At 43.6% G+C, this 24,113-nt stretch overlaps 1 protein-coding gene across 1 annotated transcript; it reads right to left on the bottom strand.

Moving 5' to 3' along the window:
- Positions 1 to 347: 347 nt before the first annotated feature.
- Positions 348 to 19,558, bottom strand: LOC137273275 (uncharacterized). The gene is made up of 4 exons (XM_067805819.1): positions 19,414 to 19,558; positions 18,362 to 18,519; positions 2,712 to 2,786; positions 348 to 2,021 (listed from the first exon to the last, which is right to left on the bottom strand). The coding sequence occupies exons 1-4, from the start codon at positions 19,490 to 19,492 to the stop codon at positions 1,887 to 1,889; spliced, it is 447 nt and encodes a 148-aa protein (XP_067661920.1). The 5' UTR covers positions 19,493 to 19,558; the 3' UTR covers positions 348 to 1,886.
- Positions 19,559 to 24,113: the final 4,555 nt, after the last annotated feature.

Raw genomic sequence — 24,113 nt, 5'->3', positions numbered from 1 at the left:
CCACTGGTGCCACATCACTACAGATGACACACCCACTGGTGCCACATCAGTACAGATGACACACCCACTAGTGCCACATCACTACAAATGACACATCCACTGTTGCCACATCACTACAGATGACACATCCACAGGTGCCACGTCAGTACAGATGACACACCCACTGGTGCCACATCACTACAGATGACACACCCACTGATGCCACATCACTACAGATGACACACCCACTAGTGCCACGTCACTACAGATGACACACCCACTGATGCCACATCACTACAGATGACACACCCACAGGTGCCACATCACCAGAGATGTTACATCCCTCCATGGAATAATTAACACCAACGTTTTGTCCATATTGAGTTTTTATTGGTCAGTTCATATTTACAATATTTCTAAAATGTGAAATATTCAAAACATTAAAACTTTATTAAAATATGAATGAATACAAATGCAATGTATTGCTTGGTAGTGACGTCAAAACATCTTCTAGCTGATCCCAAGTATAAACACTGAAATTGGATTTTATCACTGCAAAACATTCCATTATGACAAGGCACTGTCCAGCAACATGGCAGATTCACTGAGGCACAAAACAGCATGTCACAAGGCAAAGGTTGCACGTCATTACCCTCACATCAAAGGTAGAAAAGCTTAATTACATGCCTTGAATAAAAACACTGATTAGCATAGAGCTGGTTCGACTATTCAGTACATTCATCGTTACCTCTAAACATCACTTCCTTTGATGAGTTTAAAACACAAGTACCGATTGTTCTTAAGCAATTAAAATAGAAACAAAATAAAATGCCTCCTGCATAAAAATCTTGAAATATTTCGAAGAATGAATGAGTAGCACTATCATACAGCATCTCACATGTCAATCATGTCAGGCTTGAACGCCATTCTTCTTTGACACAAGCCTACCCCATCACCCTAGATTGTAAATGAAATATTAATTCATTTATTTAAGTCCAAGCTTCATATTCTGGAGCTGACAAAACATACATAGAAGCTTTAAGTGTGGGTTACATGGCGGCAAAAATATTCATACAAATCATAATCGGATCAAGAAGGGGGGTGAAGAGGTGTTCAACCCCGCCTTTTGTCGTGATAGTTTATTAAATGACCATGGAAATTCTCTTGAAAACAGGTGACAATGAACTGTGCAACCCCCACCCAGTTTCTGCATCTATCCCTGTAAAAATCATACGCCTGGGAAGATGGTATCTCCTGAATACACATCTCAAAAAGTAAATGATAAAGGGTGATTTGATCACTGATCTTTACGGCCCCAACCCAACGTCCAATAGACGTAATTCCTGCCAATCAGTATTGTTCCAGCCATTTCAAGGCCATCTGTGAGAAAACAATTCAGTAAGTAGGTGAGTGAGTTTTACGAAACAATATTTCAGCAATATCATGGTGGGGGATACCAAAAATGGACTTCACACATTCTACCCATGTGGGTAACCGAACCAGTGTCTTTGGAGTGACAAGTAAACTCTTTCACCACTAGTCTACCTCAGCCTTCAGAAACAATTCAAGCATCGGGACGATGCATATCAATACATTTACGACACAATGACATGGAGTCATCAAAGCACCATAATGGAGCCCTCCAGTTTTCAGTACCCATAAGAGAGTCTGCCATTTCAGTCACTCCTTTAAGGCCAAGCTAATAATCATAATAATAATCATACGGAGAAGCAAACCAGTTCCAACATACTTACAGAAGACTTATGAAAATACCTAATTCAGATCTGAGATATTTGGAAGGTCCATTCTGATTCTCTTCTGTGTACTTACGGCACTCAAACAATCTTTCATAGGAAGTTTGTCAAAGTAAAATGGTCATGTGATAAACATCTCGCAAACTATCTTCACTATATTGCAAATCGATCATCTCCCCGAAGTCGTCGAGCTAACCACATGTCCTTGGGCATGATAGTGACGCGCTTGGCATGAATGGAGCACATTAAAGAATCCTCGAACAGGTACACTAGGTATGCCTCGGCTGCCTGGAAACAACACCAAAGAATCTTATATGGTATTTCAGAATGCATACACGGATTAATTTGTTACACAGCTTTTAACAATCATTTTATGGTTGTTTGTTAAACAACTTTTATTCTAAGTTGAATAAAATTCTAAGATTTAAATGTTCAACTGTCAAGGTAAAATTATGAGGATTCACATTTGAATTACATTTTAGTTTAAAGTGAAATTCATTGGTATGTTCAAAATAAATGCTTCAGCAGTCAAAATTAACAGTCCTGTGCATGAAACATTCTACCAAAAATGTTTGCTAATATTAAAAGTTCTTTCTTTCTATTTCAATTTTAATTCAGCCAGTGGTATTCTTTTCATTTAGCATGTTCCAAATAATATGGCTGGCTATCAATATGGATCACAGAATAATAATTAACTTAATATTGCTCAATTATAAAAAAATATAAGAGAAAATTAAGCATACAAATTCAGTTGTTGATGCAACACTTCTCTGAAAATAAATAACGCATTTCTCTCAATAATACTAACTATCAGACCTCTGAGAAACTAGTTATACAGTCACCAATAGGAATCTAAAGTGGGTGCATATGCACCAGTATATATAATACAGGCCAAAATATTGTCGAAATGTGTGAAATTGTGCCTTTAAGAATATTACAGAATGTTGTTTGATATTAAACGATGTCATGGAAAGTTACCTCCTGTAGAGCCATAATTGCCGTGGCCTGCCAGTTTAGGGGTTCTCTGTATATGCTGCTGGCAATCTCTCGGACCTGTACACACACAATAGTTACACATGAACTCACATGAATATTTGACAGGTTGTATGCTTCAAACATGATTCCTGACTTAAGCAGGTATTTTCCTTGAGTCCTGAATTTGAGGGTCCCTAGGACACAGTCTTAATTTTCAAGGGTCCTGACCTACAAAATGAGGGTCCCAAACTTTTAAATGTTATCATTAATACTATGTTATATTATAGCTAAATGGATAGAATTATCATGAAAACGACCGCTCGATATCAGAAATGAGCGGTCCACTGTAACTTGATAATCCCCGCAAAATGCTTGACGACGGGCCATTATCAAGCCCGTTGTTAGGTGACGTCATAAGTAGCTCAGCTGTTGAAGTTCAATCACCTACAGCTCCAATGAACTTGGGTTCATTATTGACCATATATCTGGCTCACATTCGTCACATGTGCCTGTGCCATTATGCACTTTCCTGCTTGTGCCATCCATAACGATTGTGCCATAAATGACAACATACAGCAATGAAAATATCGACTTGAAGTCTAACGTTGTTGATCACTGAAAACAATGGCGGCTGGTAGTATGAGCAAAGGTCAAGGTCAAATGTCGTCACTTTCAATCCCTGATTAAGGATAACAGCTGATTTGCATTTAATAAGAGTTCTAAATTCTACCCATTCTCAATAATTTCAGATCTTAATCTCTGCCTTCATGAAGTGTGGTGGGGTAGCCTGGTGGTGAAAATGTTACCGCATCATGCAGAATATCCGGGTTTGCTTTTCCACACGGGTACCCAATTCCAGTGCCCCCATACAACAATTACAGCTCCCTGTATTTGTAATCATTAACTTGATGCTTGGTTCACATCAGTAGTATAGGGAATGGGGGTTCTGGACCACTTTCAAAAAATGTCTCTACAACGCCTTATTTACTAACTAAGGCTTTGGTTGGGCCCTTAGCTCTTGCTACTATTACCCCTACTACAAAAAAGTTGGCGGTAATACTGACCGCTATGTCACGTTTACCTCGATGAAACAGTTTAACGTGAACCGCCTATGATCTCTTTGGTGTTCGTAATAAAGGCTTGCTGGGCTTTTTGTATCCCTTGTTCTATGTACTTTTTTTTCTCGTCTTCGCTGATAGCAGACTTACGAGACTTGGACCGAATATCTTGTTTCATTCCGTTATATTTTGTGAGTTCAGAGAGGATTGAACGAAACTCCTCTTCTGAGATCTTACTATCAGAGAGTGCCGTGGAAATACGCCCACTTACTGTGTTGAGCTTTGCTTCGGCCAGAACCCTGATCTCGTCGTGTTTCAATGCCTTACGATGCAGTCTGCGTGATATCAACTTAAGTGCCAACCCTAACACCCCTGCCACCCCAGCTGTTATTTCAATACCTAGCACTATAGGTGTAGCCACGATGGTAGCTAACAATCCAACACCTGCCGCCCCTAGTCCCATGCTGGTTGTCATAAGGGTAGTGTCAGCCCCGTCCAAGATATTGAAAGCTCTATGGTACTTTTTACATAGTGCTTTCCGCGTGTCACGGTCTTGTTCTAGTTGGCGTTTCACATCACATAACTGCCTCAAGCGGAACCCATCTACGGTTTCCAGCGTCTTCGCTACTTCCTCTACGACTGGGTACAGACCCATCCTATAATATATATTTTGAAAGATATTTTAATTGGGTTTCAGTTAATAGTCTATCAATGAATTTGAAGTCTACAAGTTCTAGATTACTACTCAGGGTAATAGGTGAGAGGCTAATAGACTTTCCTGTTGTAATAAAAACCCCACTGAGGCTTATTAAGCGGTTTATAGGACCCGTGGGGGTATCCTGTTGTATAACAATACGACAATATTTGTTTGCGTGTTCGTCATACCAGTGTATTGACACCCCGGGTAAAAATTGGTGTACTCTTGAGGTGTTTTCATTGTCTAAATAAAAGAAGACTTCTATGATGAGTGTGAAAGGGGAGAATATTCTACCAACAAGATCTTTGCTATAAGGATTATTGCTAAATGTTAATTTATTTTTTGCTCCAGACTTTAACCTATTTTTTTCGGTATCAGTAGTTTTCGTGGGTACTAATTCCTCCGGAATGAAATCCCCGAACCAGATACCGTTGTTCCTAATCTTAGTGATATACCACGTATCTGCGTCTATTGTGATATAAGGTGAGGCGAGTGTTAAGATGATCAGCCATTTGGGCTCTTTTAAATCTGATAACGACACCCGTCTGTACACGTTGTTTTTGAAGTGCAGGATATATAAGGTGTCTTCCTCACCAGGCTGATCGAATCCCTCCGTATCTCCTAGGTCGTTAAGCGTAGTGTTGGGACGATGACTGGTCATTATTATACTATTACGATATAATTTCCAACTGGTTTTCTGATAATAGTTCAGGGGTGAACTTCATACCCATGAAGTGTATGTTGTCAGGCAGGAAGATCTTGGTTAGTGATATCTTGTTTTCCACGATCACGTTGACCCCCTGCAGACTGGTGTTGGAGCCGACACCCACCCGCACGTAAACGTTGCAAACTTGATACTGGTGTCGTTTCCCCCACCCGAGTTTGATCCCCTTCACGATCTCGACATCATTCCCCGATGGTTCCCCTAGGTAGACTTTGATGATCAGTGTTGAGTTTGCCGGTAGACTCTCTAGTATACTGACCACGCCTTCGAATTCAGACACCAACTGCAATGTCACGTTTTGTATGGCCGGTTTACTCGATAGCATGTGGGCTGCCATAGTGTTGAGTGGGCTGACGACTACGCTACGTCTCTGAGTTGGGACGTAAGCCACGAGCAGGGTTCCATTGTTCACGACTTTGTTTAGGTGGTTGTCTTTGTTATCCGTGAACACGTAGGGGGAGCCGAGCCTAATATTGAGAAACCAGTCGTTATCGGGTAACAACACCCACTTGTCATCTTCGGTGAAGACGAGCATATATGGCTTGTTTCGGGCGACGGTCGTGCTCTCAACATCGTCTAAGTCGAACAGTTTACCACCGAACGATGGGTATATTATCCAGTTATTACCGGTGTTGACAAGGGCGTACTTAGTGTTGACTGTTGCTCTTGTGGTATCTACTATATCACTTAGGGTTCCACCGGAGGTGACTTCAACGCGTTTGTAAATGTTGTTTTTCAGTTGCAAGGCGTACGATTTACCATCTACTCCGGGAGCGTCGAAACCGCGCGTGTCTCCGAGGTCGGAGATCCCGATATTGACGCATTTTTTCACTCCGGGCCCTTGTGCGCTGGTCATTTTACGTGAAGCGTTAAGCTGAGGTATCCTATATTTACAGGATTATGATTTATATCTAACACCGATATTATCAGCTCAGGTATGTTGCCCTGGGTTAATCTCTTATACTGCCGTGGTGAAAACGACTCGGTTCTACCGTCGTTGTATTTCTCAGTTTTCACCGGCACTGCTCTCAGTATAGTGGAAGGGTGACCTCCTTGAATGTTGTACGTTGTGCTCACCTGACCGAGATGAATGTACAGCTCTCGGTACGGTACTAGGTCGGGTAACTTCGTGCCTGTGACGGTTGTTGTTGGTTTTATCTCGTCAGGAGACATACCGAGTGTCCTCGCTAATGGTCGGCCGAGCCTCAAGGGGTTTCTTCCGTTGTTGATTAACACCACTGTACCGTTTGAGTCGTTCATCTTGAGTTCGGCTCCCAGGGGTTTGAAGACCTCGTCGTTTAGAGAGCACACGCTGTAGTAGCCGTCAGTTATCTGGCTGCGAGTTCCACTGACGAACAGCTTATTGTTGCTGGCGTTGATGTTAGTCCATTGCGGTAGGTAGGTGATATCGCAGAGTGCGACTTCGAGTTGGCCTGACGTGTTATCGATCGCGTGCGTCAGCTGAACGGCCTCACCGCTCGTTATTCCTGGAAGTGTTATGTACATGTTAGAGTATATATACTCATTATATAAGAGTTTCAAATGTTTTACCCTAAACTGGACGTAGATTTCTCCGCCATGAAGATCGTGGTTGCCCCTGGGTTGTATTTCAATGCCCAGCTTTTAGATGTGTTCGATAAGTATAAGCTTTCGGTGACTAACGTCAAGGCAGTCCACGCTTGGTTCAACAACCCTATGCAGTTCTGGCAGAATCAATTCAACTTTGCCGTGTGGTGCGCTACAACGGGGTGTGGTGTGACATTGACCGACACTCGGCGTGGACCGCTGAGTCAGTCTGTGTTCAAGTTCCACGTGTACTACCAGGTCAGACGTATCCTTAAAGAGATCAGCGCCCCCCTCCCACAGGACAAAGCGTGGGACGCAACAAACAACCCGTACGATAGACGGGCCTACGAACGTATTTGCAATGAATTCGAAATAAACCCGAAGACGGATTGGCGTTTGCCGGGCCCGAACCACGGGTTGGGTATTCCTTATGATGGGGGGTGACCAGTGAAAGAAGTCAGTGATGATTTACTGAAACGAGATATACTACGCCAGGACTTTGCTTTGTCGAGTAATGAATAGAGGGATGATCGTATGAACTTTAAAGGTGGTGTTGCTTTCACAGTCCAGAAAGTGGAGCAGTCAACCGCAGACGGGTGGAAAATGTTCATGCTGGACACGTCGAAAGGGTTTACTAATGCCGGGGTAGTCAGGTTGAACGACTCGATTCGAACGTACGTGTGGGCGCTGTTGGGTGCGCAGTCGATGACGCGTTCCAACATCCTCGGTAAGGGAACTGCTTACGACGCTCAGAAACAGTTCGTTGTCAACGTTGAGGATGCTATCAATTCTCCAGTTGATCTCCCGCGGGCCATCGAACGCTACCAAAACGTGTTAGAATACGCCAGATCGAAAGTCAACTACGTGTTCGCCGTGGGGCTGTACATGGCTCCGAGTGATATGCAACTGAGAGTAAAAAAAGTGGTGGGTTATAACAACAAAATAGTCATAGCCACGGCGGATCAAAAGTTGGGTATCAACCCCGATATTAACACCCCCTATATCCCACACATCCCACCACGTGAAACGGGTATAGTGGCGCCACCCCCGGAGTCTAAAGTTCAACCAACACCACAGGAGGTGGCCCCCCATATTCAGGCCTCCAATCAGCAGCATATTGATAGTAAAACGGCCCTGGTGGTTGGTGGGGTAGCTTTGGGACTTATTTTGTTAAAAATTTCTTAGCCGCTACGTACACCAGACCCGCCACGGCGACGATGGCTGCCCACAGGTTTTGACTGAGCCACGTGACAGTTTTAGCCAGAGCGCCCAACAACCACGAGACGATGCTACCCAGGATGCCGGGAAGGGCTTCGGCGGCTTTACCAGCCAGTTTAGCTAGGCCTTCCCCGAGTTTTTTTATCCAGTCTTTAACACCACCGCCAGGGGGTGTGGGGGGAACTCCCACAGTACCCCCTGTCAGTGACACCACCAAGGTTGATATGATGAAACCCAATGCAGTCAGAATGCTGGCGATGGTGATCCCTTGCTCCCGGAACAATATCCGAATCCTGTCTGCTAACGTGGTGTCTCGGTAGAGGACTTGATTGATGGTTTCCCGCACACGGTTGGCCTGGGATCGAAGCTTTTCTTTGTGGCCGGACGCTGTCTCCAACCAGACCTGCCTTTCCTCTTCCAAATTACGTATTCGTTCCTCGATGGTGGCTTTCATAGACTCGTCCTCAGTTTCACCGAGTTTTTCCTTTTCATAGTCGATGTGGTCGTCTATCTCGCCCACTTTGGCCGTGCTTTTCGCGAGCTGTCCACGAATGGTTTGCATCAACAGGTCCAACCCCCGCAGTTCCCGAAAGGTAAGTTCGAAACCCGGGAAGGGCTTGTTCTTGTAGTCGGCCAACACCTTTTTTGCATATCTTGACGGACCTTCGGGGGAAGCTTAGGTCGCGCGCCACCGTAATCTATGAAACCTAGTTCATCGCGGATCAAGTCACTCCCATGTCGACTGCCCAGTGTTGATAAAGCAAGCGGTTCTCTCGTGCGTTTATTCACGAGATCGATCTCCGGGTGAGCCTTCAAACGCAGCGTGCCATTGCTATCGAGGGTAAACCTGGAATAGTTCCTTCCCAACGGCTTGAGTTTGGATTTATTTTCAACTACGTTGTAATAATCGTCGACGGCGTCCTCCTTCATGAGTGCGTCACCTAGCGAGAATGAGGTCTCCTGCTCGGCCCCTGTATCATCCATAGTATAATCCCACATCTCCATAGGTATGTCTTCAGCCATTATTTAGTATTAAAAATATATTTCATTTATATAACAATGTACGGCAGAAAATTAGATCCTTTCAGAAGATTGAGAGAGCCATTAGGAGCCAGAGCCGTGCGCCAGTCGGTGACCATCACCAACAATCCCAGCAAGATAGACCAGAATCAAACTCTGCTGGTTAGATTTCCAAACCTTGGTGAGAATGACCTCATTGTACCGGGCACTGTTCGACTGGCGTTCAATATCACGTTGACCTCCGACAACGACAAATGCGAGCTAGTGCGGAACGTGGGTCGAGCTATCATCAAGAAAACGACCGTCAAGATCAGCGGTAACGAGGTGCTGAGCATCGACGACAGCGACGTGTTTCACTGCTACGGGGATCTCTGGAAAAGCGAGGGAGAACGAGTCAATGATGTGTACCAGGGCATCAGCAAATCAACCCGGTCGCGCATAGGGTATGCCTTCACGCCAGACCAGCTAGACAAGCTATCGGACGGTGAAAAGGCCATCGCTCGAGCATACGGGAATCGATTCTGCGTGCCGCTCGACTTCAAATTGCTCACGGGACACGCGCCGTTTTACCAGGCCGCGCTGGGTGATAGGCTCGAATACGAGCTCACGTTTAACGACTATAGCAAAGTAGTGCGTACGCCGAACGGTGATGAGGCCAGTTATGCCATAGACAACATCTCTCTGGAGTTCGACATGGTCACTAGCCCGGAGCTGGCCAGGCAGGTTCGAAGCCAGTACTCTGGGAAGATGGCTATCCTGTACGATCGCGTACTGAGGCATAGATCAGTCGTGCGAGATAAGAGCGACACTGTGTGGAATATCAACCTGAACGTGCCGGCGCGATCGATGAAAGGTATCCTGGTCGTCCCCGTGGAGGATTACGAGCCATTCCGGAGGGACAGCGAGAAGTTTTTCAACCCCGAGATTGAAAAGGTGGAAGTGACCATCGAGGGCGTGCCCAACCAGCTGTTCAGTCATGGTATGAGACCACACCAGCAGTGGGATGAGATAAAAAAGCTACCAGTGGGGGATTACATAACAAAGGACCTGGACCTCGGCTCCGTGCAGATCGGTGAATACCTGACCACCAAGTACGCCCTATGGTTGGACATGCGATCCACGGATGATGATAAACTGCACGGTAGCGGGCGCCGTATAGATCACGGCAGCGAAGGGATAACCATCCAGATTACTAAGAAGGCTCAACCCGCTGGTAAGTTGAAATTATATCTGTACGTTATTATGGACGCGCAACTTAATATAGACAATGGGAGATTCGTGCAAGCCATCTACTGACCTCCACCTCCCCACTGACCCACACTGCGCCATAGTGTGCGGGCAGACTGGCTGTGGGAAGACCGTTTTCGTGTTGGATATGTTGGAGGGTTACTACAAGGATGTGTTCGATAACATCGTTATCATGTGCCCTACTCTGAGCATGAATAAAACGTACACGCGACCTTGGGTGATGACGGACCCGGACGTACACAAAATCGATCCTGGAACACGCCTGCAGGACTGGTTGAAAGCTCTTCACGAGAAATTTAAAGGGGAACCGATGCTGTTTATACTGGACGACTGTAGCGCTAATCGCGAGATAACAAAAAAGAGAGACATGCTATCGTACCTGGCCTTCTCCGGCCGGCATGCAAATCACAGCGTCTGGGTGCTAACGCAGAAGTTCAACTCGGTGTTGAAAGACCTCAGGGAGCAGACGCGATGGGTGGCCTTATTTCACTGCAAGGACAGGGATTCGTTCGAGGAGTGTTTGAGAGAGAACGATGTGATGAGCAAATTAGAACGGGAACGGGTGAAGAAACAGCTCGCTGAAACTAAACACGCTAAGCTCGTGCTCAAGACCGACCAACCAGTAGCATATAGGGTGTGCTAAAGCTAAGCAAAGCTTAGCAAAGCTAAGCAAAGCTAAGCTAAAGCTAAGCAAATACTAAGTACAGCTATGATATTTGAAGTGTTTGTCGTGTGCAACTTAACCTTCATTTCTCTGTGTTTTGTCTGCATCGGGTATTATATAGTTAAAACTAAATCTTACTTGTTATATTATAAGATGGAGTGTGAGGAATTGCTCGAACAATTGTTGGTACCTGGGGTAGTGGATGATGACAAGCGAGAGAAACTGGTGGCGTTGGCTGTTGGCGGCAAAGCCAAACATTACTTTGGAGACTACACTCCGGATAAAATTCATAAAATGTCAGCCGAAGAAATCGATAAGCTGTACGCTAGATACGAGTCCCGGCTCGGAGCAGAAATGACAAAGACAATAGGATCGGCTATGACCCAGATATACACCGGTATTGTGTCATACTTCCTTCCCATTCCACCAGAGCGCCGACTTTACCTGTGGGAAGACCTCGAGAAAGACCCTTTTATCGAACACGCCGTGAGCTCTATCAGCTGCGAGCTGTACCACAAATATGGCATGTTGTTGGCTCCAGTGACGGCGGCGATTATCACGGCAAAGCATTGTCAATTTGAGAGAAAAAATAATAATAATAGTATAGATGGATGCTGCTCCCGAGGTGACGGTGGGGGTACCCCCCACAGTGAGGGAAACCCCTCCCGAGGTGATGGTGGAGACCAGGGAAACAGTAACCAGGCAGAAGAATCCTAAGAGAGTAGCTGCCGGTAAAAAACGGTTTTGTAACCAACATAAAATTATCAACCCCCGACTGTTGTTGGCTGTAGGTGCTGCCGTGGTTATAACATGGTTATACGTGGGAGTACCCCCCAACAGTGAGGTGGTACCCCCCAACAGTGGGGGTGTGGGGGTAACCCCCACTGTCGACCCGCATATCATGTTATAATTTTAATATTTTTATATCATATACATAATGTCTGAGGGGAAAACGTTCGTCAACTACGCATACCACGCCACAGTGGTCGCCAGTCTAGCCGTAGGGTACGCTCGGTTGACTAAAATGGTGCTTAAACAACCAACTATCAAGCTAGATTTCAACCTGCAGGATATGGGTATGCTCATAATGAACCTTGGTATGGCGATGGCTACAAAAGACATCCTAGTAAAACAAGGGATAATACCTGAAAATATAATGAAATAAATATAGGATGGCCACGATAGCTATGATGGTCGGTGGGGCGTTAGTGAATGCCCTGGCATTTTCCGGGAGTAATTTCCTCTTCTCGAAACTACGAGATGACCACGCGGCTGAAATACAGGAAGAAAGGAAGCGGCACGATCTCGCTACTGAGAACTTACAAAAGGCACAGGCCGAGTACGCTAAAAAACGCCTCCAGAGGATCGATTTTATTAGCGAACAACTCAAGCGTGAAAACCATGCCGTTCAAACATTCAACGATGTCGATGATTCAATGAAAGAATCTGTGTGTGGTATCGGGGTTAAAGGGCACTACTGTCTATGTAAAGCTCACGGAGCGAACGTAGTCAGACATCAACTCATCTACGAGAATAAAAAGGGCTACATAAAAGAACGTAGGCGACTGCTCAAGATAGACTCCAATTAGACATTGGTTATGTTAGGTGTAAACACTATGACTACTGTACGCGAGCTTAAGCGGGTCGCAAAACAGAGAGGTGTGATCGGGTATTCTCGAATGCGGAAGTCAGCATTGTTGAGATTACTAGGTTTAGAAGCCCCTACGGTAAACAATTAAAAGCTCAAGCAAAACAGCTTGGATACACGGGTTATTCAAAACTGGGGAGAGCCGGGTTAGTCGAATTGTTATCACATACCCCCGTAGCACGTCCCACTGTAAAACAACTGAAAGCCGAGGCACACGATTTGGGTTTAGGCGGATATTCCCGTATGAGGAAACCACAACTTTTAGAATTATTACGACAGAATAGAGCTATTGACCTACAGTTCGTGCGCACTGAGCGCGCTGTAGGTAACTATTTGAGAGGTTGGCACATGCACGTTGATAGAAACATAGACATTACAGATATCAAGCCTCTGATAGCTGATAAGGTCAACCAGGAACTAAATAACCTAGGAAGTATCAAGTTTCAGATCACAGTGAAAATGTCGCTCGATAAGCAGGTTGGGGACCTCACTGAGTATGTTCAGCCTTACTTCCGAGGTAAACAAGAGGTCGTCACACATACAGAGACCATTGACACATCAATCGATACCAGTTTTCAGCAGATACGAGAATACCTAGAACGCTACACACACTTGGGGTCCGGGTGGGCTGTAGATAAAATCGATAATGTCTATCTAGACATAGCTAACTACGTGCCGTTCAGAGGCGGGTCATACCTAGCCTTGCCCCCCTACTATAGGAACAAACATGCCATAGTAAACGTTAAGAATAGAGGAAACGATTGCCTGAGGTTAGCTATCAGGTCAGCCTTATTTCCAGCTGACACTCATTCAGATAGGCTTTCTAGCTATCCCCAAGACGATGGGCTCAACTGGGATGGTATAGATGAACCCACCCCCATATCCCAGATCACTAAAGTAGAAAAACAGAATAATCTGGCTATAAATATCTTTGGGCACGAAGGTAACACAACAATAGTACACAGGGTCAGCGGGGTGAAGGATCGCCAAGTTATCAATATATTCATGATCCAGCGAGGTGACAAGTATCACTACACATGGATAAAACACTTTAGCAGGCTGTTGTATGACCAATCGGCACACAGAGAAAAGACCCACTTCTGTGAACGATGCCTACATGGCTTCACACGAGCTGATTTATTAGAATCCCACCGGTAGGATTGCCAAGGTGTGGGGCAGACGGCCATACGAGTCGACATGCCTAAGGAAGGTGATAATATCCTAAAATTCGGTAACCACAAGAACCAAATGTCTGTGCCTTATATCATATACGCCGACTTCGAAGCCTTGGTCACCCACAAAACACAAGAGCATAAAGCCTGTGGGTTTGGATACATTGTCGTCCGTTGTGACGGGGAAACGAAAGCTCCGGTAGTGTATAGGGGCCCTGACGCGGCTGAAAGGTTTCTAAAGTGTTTGCAGGAGGAAGAAAAAATTATTAGGAATGCATTGTATAGAATCGCTCCCATGCGTATGACCCGAGTCGACAGGCTAGCTCACGCTAGTAGCACTAACTGTCACGTGTGTGACTCACCACTTAACGGTGATTCGGTGAGAGATCACTGCCACATAACTGGTAAGTATAGAGGCGCCGCTCACAGCGCGTGCAACCTCAAGCTTAAAATCAACCCTAAGACAATAAACATCCCCGTTGTCTTTCACAACTTGAGAGGGTACGACTCACACTTGATCATGCAGGCCATCGCGAAAATCGATGGTAATATAACGTGCATCCCCAACAACATGGAGAGATACATCTCCTTCAGCTTAAAAGGACTTAGGTTCATTGACTCGTTTCAGTTCCTCCTGTCGTCACTTGACAGTCTGGTCAAGGCCAACAATGCCTTCCCTATCACCGATCGATACACAGACGCCGAGACTAGACCCCTGCTTATGAGGAAGGGTGTGTACCCCTATGAGTACATGGATAGTTGGGTCAAGTTCACCGAGACCAGACTACCCCCTATTGACTGCTTTTATAGCAAGCTGAATGAGGCGTCCGTCTCACGAGATGATTACTCGCACGCGACTAACGTATGGAATAAACTGGGTTGTAAGAACCTGGGTGATTATCACGACCTGTACTTGAGGACAGATGTACTGCTGTTAGCCGACGTGTTTGAGACGTTTAGGCGGACGTGTTTCAAGCAGTATAAACTCGACCCCGCATGGTATTACACCAGCCCAGGTCTGTCGTGGGACGCCTTGCTTAAAAAGACCGGAGTTAATTTGGAATTGCTCACAGATGGCATCCAAACGATACGCGAAAGCAAATAATCAATACGTGAAAGGTTACGATCCTAACAAGCCAACCAATCACATTCTCTACCTCGACGCAAACAACCTGTACGGCTGGGCCATGAGCCAGTATCTACCTACAGGGGGATTCGAATGGGTACCCCACGTTGATGTTATGGGGGTTGCACCAGATTCGAACAAAGGGTATATCCTCGAGGTTGACTTAGAGTATACCAAGGAATTACACACATCACACAACAGCTACCCCCTGGCCCCCGAACGTATGAGGGTTAACCCAGACTGGATGTCTGAGTACCAACATAACTTGTTAGGTGGGCGTGTGACAGACGTTGAAAAACTCGTTCCTAACTTAATGAATAAGACCAAGTACATCGTTCACTATCGCAACCTACAGCTGTACCTGTCGTTGGGTATGAGGCTGACCAAAATACACATCGTGCTCATGTTCGACCAGAGCCCATGGATGGAGCCCTACATCAGAATGAACACAGACCTACGAAAAAAAGCCACCAGTGATTTTGAGAAAAATCTCTACAAGCTCATGAACAACTCGGTGTTTGGTAAGACTATGGAGAACCTGAGGAAACGCGTGACCGTGAAGCTGGTTCGGTCGAGTGAGGAAGACAAGCTCAGGAGATTGATAGTCAGTCCGGCATTCAACCGTAGTAAGATATTCACAGACAACCTGGTTGCCCTACACATGAAGAAAAGCCACATAAAATTCAACCGGCCTGTTTACGTGGGGATGAGCATCCTCGATTTATCCAAACACCTGATGTACGACTTTTACTACAACGAGCTCAAGAAACAGTATGGCGACAGGTGTGAAGTGCTGTACACTGACACGGATTCCCTGCTGATAGAAATTCGAACCGAGGACGTGTACGAGGACATGAAAAAACACCTCGATTTATACGACACCAGCGACTACCCTAAGACCCATGCCATACACAGTATGGTAAATAAAAAGGTCCTAGGTAAGATGAAGGACGAGTGTGCTGGCACGCCCATAGCCGAGTACATAGGTTTGAGACCTAAGATGTACTCCATACTGAAAGCCGACAATAGTGAGATCCGGAAGGCTAAGGGGGTTAAGAAGTATGTGGTGAAACAACACATCAAACACGCCAGATTCAAGGAAGCCCTGTTCAAGACCCGTACCTTTAGGCATAAAATGAACACACTTAGAAGTGATGGACATAAGATATACGGACTGACTATAAACAAGACGTCCCTGTCGCCTATGGACACGAAACGTTGGATAGCTATTGATGGGATAAACACATACGCGTATGGACATGAAAAAATTTGAGGCTATTTACTACAGCCCGCGTGGGTACTGGAAAGGAGCTAGCGCAGTAGATAAGCTAGCTAAAATAGCGCGAGTACCCCCGGAGGAAGCCAAAGCGTGGCTTGAAAAACAAGCCCTGTGGCAGATCTATTTGCCGGCACCACGCTACGTGCCTAGAAGGAGGTTCGGTATTAACATACCTAATAGCGTTCACCAGGCAGACCTACTGTTCCTACCCCACGACAAGAGGTACAAGTATGCCTTAACCGTAGTGGACGTAGCCAGTCGTTACAAGGAAGCCGAACCCTTGACCACGAAAGATTCGGCCCAGGTAGCCAGAGGATTCGAACGCATATACAAACGCAGCCCGCTGACGTGGCCAACAGAGCTGCAAGTTGACCCCGGACCGGAGTTCATGGGTGCCGTGTCACAACTGCTAGCCAAACACGATACAAAGGTCAGGCGTGGCACGGCCGGAGCCCATCGCAGCCAAGCCATAGTTGAGAGATTTAATAGGACTTTGGCTGAGCGCTTGTTCGGCCATCAGTATGCTAGGGAGATGGCCACCCCTGGAAAACGATCGACTGAATGGGTCACGAGGTTACCCAAGGTGGTGTCAGCAATCAACCATGAAGTCACCCGTCTCACCGGTAAGAAACCGGCAGACGCTATCAAACTAAAATCAATAGTTGCAGAGTCGGCCGCTCCATTGCGTGGGAAGGAGAAACAGATACCAGATAGGGCCCTAGTGAGGTATCTATACCAGCCGGGGGAACACGAGGGTGATAGCCGTAAGCGGGCCACCGATCCTATATGGTCAGTCAAAACTTACAACATAGATAAAGTGGATATGAAAGCCGACGAACCTAACTTATACTACTTGAGGGATGGGCCGGGTAGGGGGTTTGTAAGAGAAGAATTATTGATCGTACCGTACGGCACAGTGTTACCTCCTACCAACACACGTTAAGAGTAGGGGTAATAGTAGCAAGAGCTAAGGGCCCAACCAAAGCCTTAGTTAGTAAATAAGGCGTTGTAGAGACTTTTTTTGAAAGTGGTCCAGAACCCCCATTCCCTATACTACTACATCTGTATAAGTATTAATTATTCTTGGCAGCACTCAGATTACCTACACCTTGCAAAATAACTGATTTTTTTAATCAGAACAGCAGACATCCTGAACACAGACTTCATGTCTGCTATCTCAACTGACCATTGAGACATGTCACTGATGTTCAGAGACGAACATATGTTGTACTATCTGCAAACACTTCAGATTGCAACAAAGACATGAACATTCTTTAAATTGTACTGTTCAGGCTAAATAAAAAAAAGTGAAATGTTTCTTGGTCATTGGCGTGTCACTTTTATTTGTGCGTGTAACAATTTTTATTGCCATTTAAAACAAATAATTTTGACCTTTCTGTGTCTTATCATCCATTTGTCCATTATAAAAATCAGTGTCTGTACGAACGAGTGTGACTGAATCTACTACCCATTAACACATGCTAAACTTCCTATGCTGTATTTCTGAGAGAAAATAATAAAAATGCGTTCATCCCTTGATGTTTTTTTAATTATAAGTCCTACCACCCTCATCACTTTTGAAAAAAATGTGCCTGAGAAACATTTAATTATTTTTATGCCGCCTTACAATGTATTGGATATTGTTCCTGTGCATGGATAGTGAGTAGAGATGGACATAACTCAAAACTAATCAAACTGCTCTATACAAGATTATCTACCAAAAACTATAAAGTATTCCAAAGGGCTATCACTTTTTTAAACAAAAAGTGAACACTGCAACCAAACAAACTCAGTATCAAAATATATAATGTATGATAAGATACCACTTTCATTCAATCATTGCTTCAAAATTCTTTAAAGTTATATTATTGCATATTTTGAAAACAAATCACAGAGTAGTAAAACATGTTTGCATAGCAGATTGCTCATTTTCATTTTAGTTTAAGAGAATATGCACACAATTATCTTTGTAATATTCATATTTCCAACAGCAGTTACAGCCAGCAGGTCATGATATTCTCACCTCATCAGTGAGTTTAGTTTTATACCACACTCAGCAGTATTCCAGCAAAATGGTGGCAGCGTGCAAATAATCCAATCTGAACCTGACAATCCATTGATCAGCAGCATGATTTATTGATTATCAATCTATGCAAGTGGGATACAATGACAAGTGTCAACCAAGACAACTAGACTTATCACCCAATCCCAATAATTTAATTTCATGACTCACCACTCGAGAGAAGGGCAACTTCCTGATAAGTAGATTTGTTGACTTCTGGAACTTTCTTATTTCCATCAGAGCCTTTGTGCCTGGCCTGTATCGGCGTTTTCGAGGGCTCTGTGGACTCCTGCTGGTGGTCTTGGAGCGGTCTCCCTTTCTTCGACTGTCTGTTGAAAATATACAAAAATAACACACCAGTCTATAAGTTGGATGTTGGTTAAAAATCTTTATTCACTCCCAAGGTGGGTTAATGGCAGGGCATTTTCTCCATCTCCAATTTACTGGAGGGTCTTTCGACTGTGTTCCCTATATTTATGATCACCAGATTGTCAAAAAGGCAACTAAAATAAGAACTGACAGTACTCATATTTTATCTCAGCATTTTGAACTACTTCTACCTGGGTGCTGCTTTCAATTACCTTCACTTAAAAGAAAAATAGCTTGACAGTCTTTCATACCATCTAGTATTTGTATTATTAATTCATCAAATGTTTTGGAATAGTCATCATGCATGCAGCAACAACTAATTAAGCCTCTATACCTTTATTATTAATTATTTATCATCAGCATTCATTTTATGCTTGTGATTATTATGTATATTTTTAGTGAATTTTGTACATATTCATTTTGAGGTTGTTTTTGATACAAAAGGAATCTCCTCCGGGATAATAAAGCTACATCTTATCTTATCCTATATCTACATAAAAACATGGAACAGTACAAACAAGTTTGCAATTCATTGGTTACAGTCACAGAATACAGAATACAGAGTGTCACGTCACCCTAACTATGCCAAACACTCACCATAACTGACCATGTCACAACAACATTGGTGGACATGTAGGACATTGCTTACATTAACCACTGGTGTATCTGGTCAATATTCACCATGTTTACATGGTTACTGTGATACTAAACCATCAGTAAATATTCATACTAATAGTCTCGGTACTATGTAGTAAAGTACCCCCTCGCTGTTTAGAGTTTTCAGTGTCTACCTATTCTGTACTCATGATGCAATGGTGTCATAGAAAACATCCCATTGGAAAAGTTCCACAAACCATCATCGTCCCCCGGAGTTCGTCGAGCAGGCGAAGGTTGTTTTCTCTTTCTGGAGGAATTGTGGCTTATTCTTGGCATGTTGTCTGTCTCATGATCTTGACAGCACCATTTGAATGAACCGCTTCCGGTTATATGCGAAATTAAAAAGTCAGGTTGAGAATGAAACGAACAATATCTCTTTAGAAACATCGAATTCTTGAGGCTTAGCTATGATTTACAAAATGCAGCAACTTATGACTTGTATTTCTTAAATACTTTCTTAACGATTATATTTCATTAATAATTTTCCTACAGGTTGTAACAAGAGCATGAGGAGGTTTATGTAGATCTAGTCAAAGTTTTGGGTATTTGGTTAAGATGGTGGTATACTTTTAAGTGCATGGATGAATACAAGTTCAATAGTTTGATGAGTCTGACTCTTTTTCCAGGATCAAACGTGTAATTTGACATGTTTTCTTTTTTTTCACCTATGGTTTCAACCATTGCATGAGTATCAGGTTCAGTAGTTACCTCCCTTTGACTAAACCAACGTCCCGAAAATATCTCAAGAAGTTTCGTAAAATATATCTAGTAACGCCGGTCTCGCGCTTCCAAACCGCAATGCAGTTTCTCTTCCAGCTGTTGCCCTTAAAGGTCCGGGGTAGAATGGGTATTCAGCAACCCATGCTTGTCACAGAAGGCGACTAAGAGGCGACTAATGTTATCGGATGGTCAGACTCGATGACTTGTTTGACACATAGCAACGTCGAAAGTCAAAACTTGAGACTGACCGACAAATGTATAAGTCTATGAGGAGTAAGTGTCGTAAACTCATTCAAGGAAACAAGCGTGCATACTTCTCAACGGCTCCCGGCAGGTCATGCATCAAGTGGAAATGCCGTTTAAAGGAACTCTGCTACTTGACTTCCAACCCTTTACTGTATCTGAGTTTCGTGCCAAGACCGCCAACGTTACTATATGTCAGAGTGATCCAGTCCCAAGTCAACTTGTAGTCTAGTATCTTGACATATCACCATCGTTTACAAAAGCTTGTCGTCTGGGGTACTTTTTCCACAATTGTTGAAAGATGCTATTGTCAAACCTTTCACCAAGAATGAGAAAATGGATTCTGATGTAATGAACAGCTACATGTCAGTTTTCATCCTCTCCTTCACGTCTAAGCTAACAGATACAGCTGCCACAAAACGGTTGATGACACCTCTATCAATCAACAACATTTTCAATCTGTCTACCGACAGCATCATTGCACAGAAACCTTACTGCTGCGCGTGATCAATGCTGTTAGATGTATTGATGATGCTGGACACAAGCATACACTGGTGCAGCATTCGATACAGTCGATCATAAGACGCTGCCACATATGCTGCAATGTCATGTTGGAATGGGCGGTACTGCCCTGTCATGGTTTTCCTCTTACTTGACAGATAGAACCCAGACAGCGTTTGTTGCTGATAAGCTCTTCAAGAAATCCACTCTGTCTTGTGATGTCCGTCAATTAATGCTCAGCTTGGGACCTATCCTCTTCCTCCGGTATATGAATCAACGTTTTGGCATCGTCAAGTCCTTCAACACCTCCCACTACTTCTGTGCTGATGATGATCAACCTGTGAATGAATACATTTATTACCGATACAGTAGCAGCTACCTTCAAGAACATTGAAAACTGCCCAGATAAAAACATTGGCTGTCCATTGAACAACGTATCAACTTTAAAGTTCTCTGCACCGTCTACAAATGCCTCCACAACCAAGCCCCATCCTACCTCATTTGCTTGTTCACTGTATACACACCAGCCAGGACTCTTCGATCTCAGAACCATCTCCTACACACTGAACCAACATTCCGACTTTCTTCTGTTCTTTCATACAGCGCCCCAAGACAACGGAATTCACTGCCAGTCGACACTGAAAACTCTTATTCTCTGACAGCTTTTAAACCGAAGCTGAAGACTTATCTTTTCTCCTTTGTATGTGACTGACTTTCTCCTGATTAATAAGTGAGAGAGCTGTGTTGAACTACACTTTGAACAGTACTAGTACTAATTGGGGAGGAACGCGCAGGTCACTGCACAGGGGGCTTGTAATACTGAAAACTGCCATCAAGGTACCAGTTCCACCAGAGCCACCAGTTCCATTCAAGATCATGGTCGCGATAGTTTACTGCATTGGTTCGCTTATGTATGAAACGACTGTAATGAAATGTGACTAGAATTATGAGCAAAGGAAGCCGAAACAATTGCTTAGCACGTCTCTTCAAACTAAACCCTTCACGATGCAAATATGGACCCCTAATGCTACTACAGCAGGCTGCAAACAACAATTAGCCCGCAATCATTTACCGACACACATCAGTTATCTCCCCTTGTGGATATTTACAACGTATTTTTGGCTGGTAATTCTCATGGTTACATATTTGTAGATGACATGTAAACTTCATCTTTGCAAAATTGTTTGTAATTGTGTCGTAAATCTCATCTGTACAAGACAATTACAAGATTGTATTTGTAAAGGATTTGTAAGGATATTCAAGGAAAATCTGATAACGTCTTACAAAATGAAGGATTTTTGTTTGTTTGTTTTGTTTGGGGGGCTTTTCGGCTGTCTTTTTAGTCAAGTGTGAACTGGTGTGCGACTGATATTGTATGATAAACATTAGGTGGACAGATTGTAGTGCTGATTGTAGTAGAGAGACACATTTGTTAATAATTGTATTAACATAAAACTGACTGTGGAAATATGGGCATCTAAGATTATCACATGTACAGCGAATACACAGGAAGTTAAGTTAATCCTAAATTAGATCAGGAAATCACAAAACTGGCAATAGTATTTATCTATGAGTTCTCAATTCTGTCACTTCTTCGTGGGAAATGCATCGAAAATATTATTTATATCGCTGACCAAGGTGCGATATTTACGACAGACAGACAGATAGATATATTTATTTCGCACGAGGGTATTCTGATTGGCCATTACGAAACTAACAATGGACTTAATGTAGAGACGACCTAATATGTCTTCGGTGTGTACAAGCATACGCCAACCATGTTTTAGACGAAATCCGCCATGTAATCGTTTTAAGGTTCGGACTTTAAACCATAAACCGCTACATCTCAGTACATACTATACTTGTCGTACATTTTGATATAATACAGGAAATTGTATAAGAAACAGAACAGAAGACACATTGTATAAGAATCAGAATAGAAGGGGAAATGCATAAGAAACAGAATAGGAAAAACATTGTATAAGACGCAGAATAGAAGAAAATATGCATAAGAAACAGGATCGAAGAAACTTTGTATAAGAGAGAGAATAGAAAGGGGAAATGTATAAGAAACAGAATAGAAGAAACATTGTATAAGAAAGAGAATTGAAGAAGCATTGTATAAGAAACAGAATAGAAGAAAAAATATAGAAAGCACAACAGAAGAAAAAAACGTTTAAGAAACAGAATAGAAGAAAAGTTGTACAAGAAACAGAATAGAAGAAAAACATGAACATTTGTTAATCACTGTTTGCGAACAAGATGAACAAATGATGAGAGAACACTTTCAATATTTGAGTATTCATCAGAGCTTAAAGTGGCATTACACGTTGATGGACCATGGGAGTTCCGCTGAGGATGCCAATTCAAGATATATCTACCGTGGGTTCTTTTTAGCTGTGATCGAGGTAAATGGCTGTGAGTTCAGCTACAGCTGTGAATGTCTAGAACTTACATCACTTTTTCAGTAATCAAAGTGACAATCGGCGATGCCACTACTATGCATTTGATCCGTGAAGATCCGAGTTACCATACCTGTCATAGGAGGCGACTAACTGGATCGGCTCGTTGACTGGGTTGACACGTCTTCGTATGTCAGTTACATAGATTGATGGTCATGATGTCAATCTCTGGATTGTCTTTCCAGTCTCGACTGTTTACAGACTGCTGTCATATGGCTTGACTGTCGCTGTGTGTCGCTTTAAACAACCATACACAATCAAACCATGTACATGTACGTGTTTTAGCGGCGCAAGAACCTATTCACTCACGAACTGTATCCGCTATGGTAATGTAGAACAATGGCACGGGTATGAAATGAATAGTCATCAAATGGATATCAGCTGGTGAATCTAACATAAGAAAAGGCAATCTCTCCACCCTGCAGATGGTGTTTGCTTATGTTCCCGTAGGATGTCGTTGCTCTCACTATCAGCCTCTGGTTGTTTGGGCCTGTATTGATTATCTTACAGGCCGTGACATTTCATGAGCGTAATATCGCCTTGATTCACTCTAAAGCTCTGAATATATTCCTTAAAGTTGCATTTATTAAAAGGTTAGGTAAAGAATGACACCGAAGATAGGAGTGCATCCCACCATATGTAGGAGTATTATTTGAGTGATGTGTTGTTTTAGGGACTGAGTCAGCGTTGTTTAAAGCCGAAGTCAGAAACATTCCGGTTATATCGCAGTGGGATGCAAGATATATATGTAGACAGACAACCATTGGCTGAAAGCATGAACAAAGAACTCCGATCTCGTTACGGCTATATTTAGCCTAGTCACGATTCACACCGTTCAGTTGGCTCTGTGAACATGTCACACTGTTTGGTCGGCTCTCTGAACATGTCATACTGTTTGGTCGGCTCTGTGAATATGTCATACTGTTTGGTCGGCTCTGTGAACATGTCACACTGGTCGGCTCTGTGAACAT

This window comes from Haliotis asinina, chromosome 2 (assembly GCF_037392515.1).
Source record: "Haliotis asinina isolate JCU_RB_2024 chromosome 2, JCU_Hal_asi_v2, whole genome shotgun sequence".
In the NCBI taxonomy this organism is placed as follows: Eukaryota; Metazoa; Mollusca; class Gastropoda; order Lepetellida; family Haliotidae; genus Haliotis; species Haliotis asinina.
The sequence above is the reverse complement of the archived record's forward strand: the minus strand, read 5'-3'. Positions and strand labels throughout refer to the sequence as shown.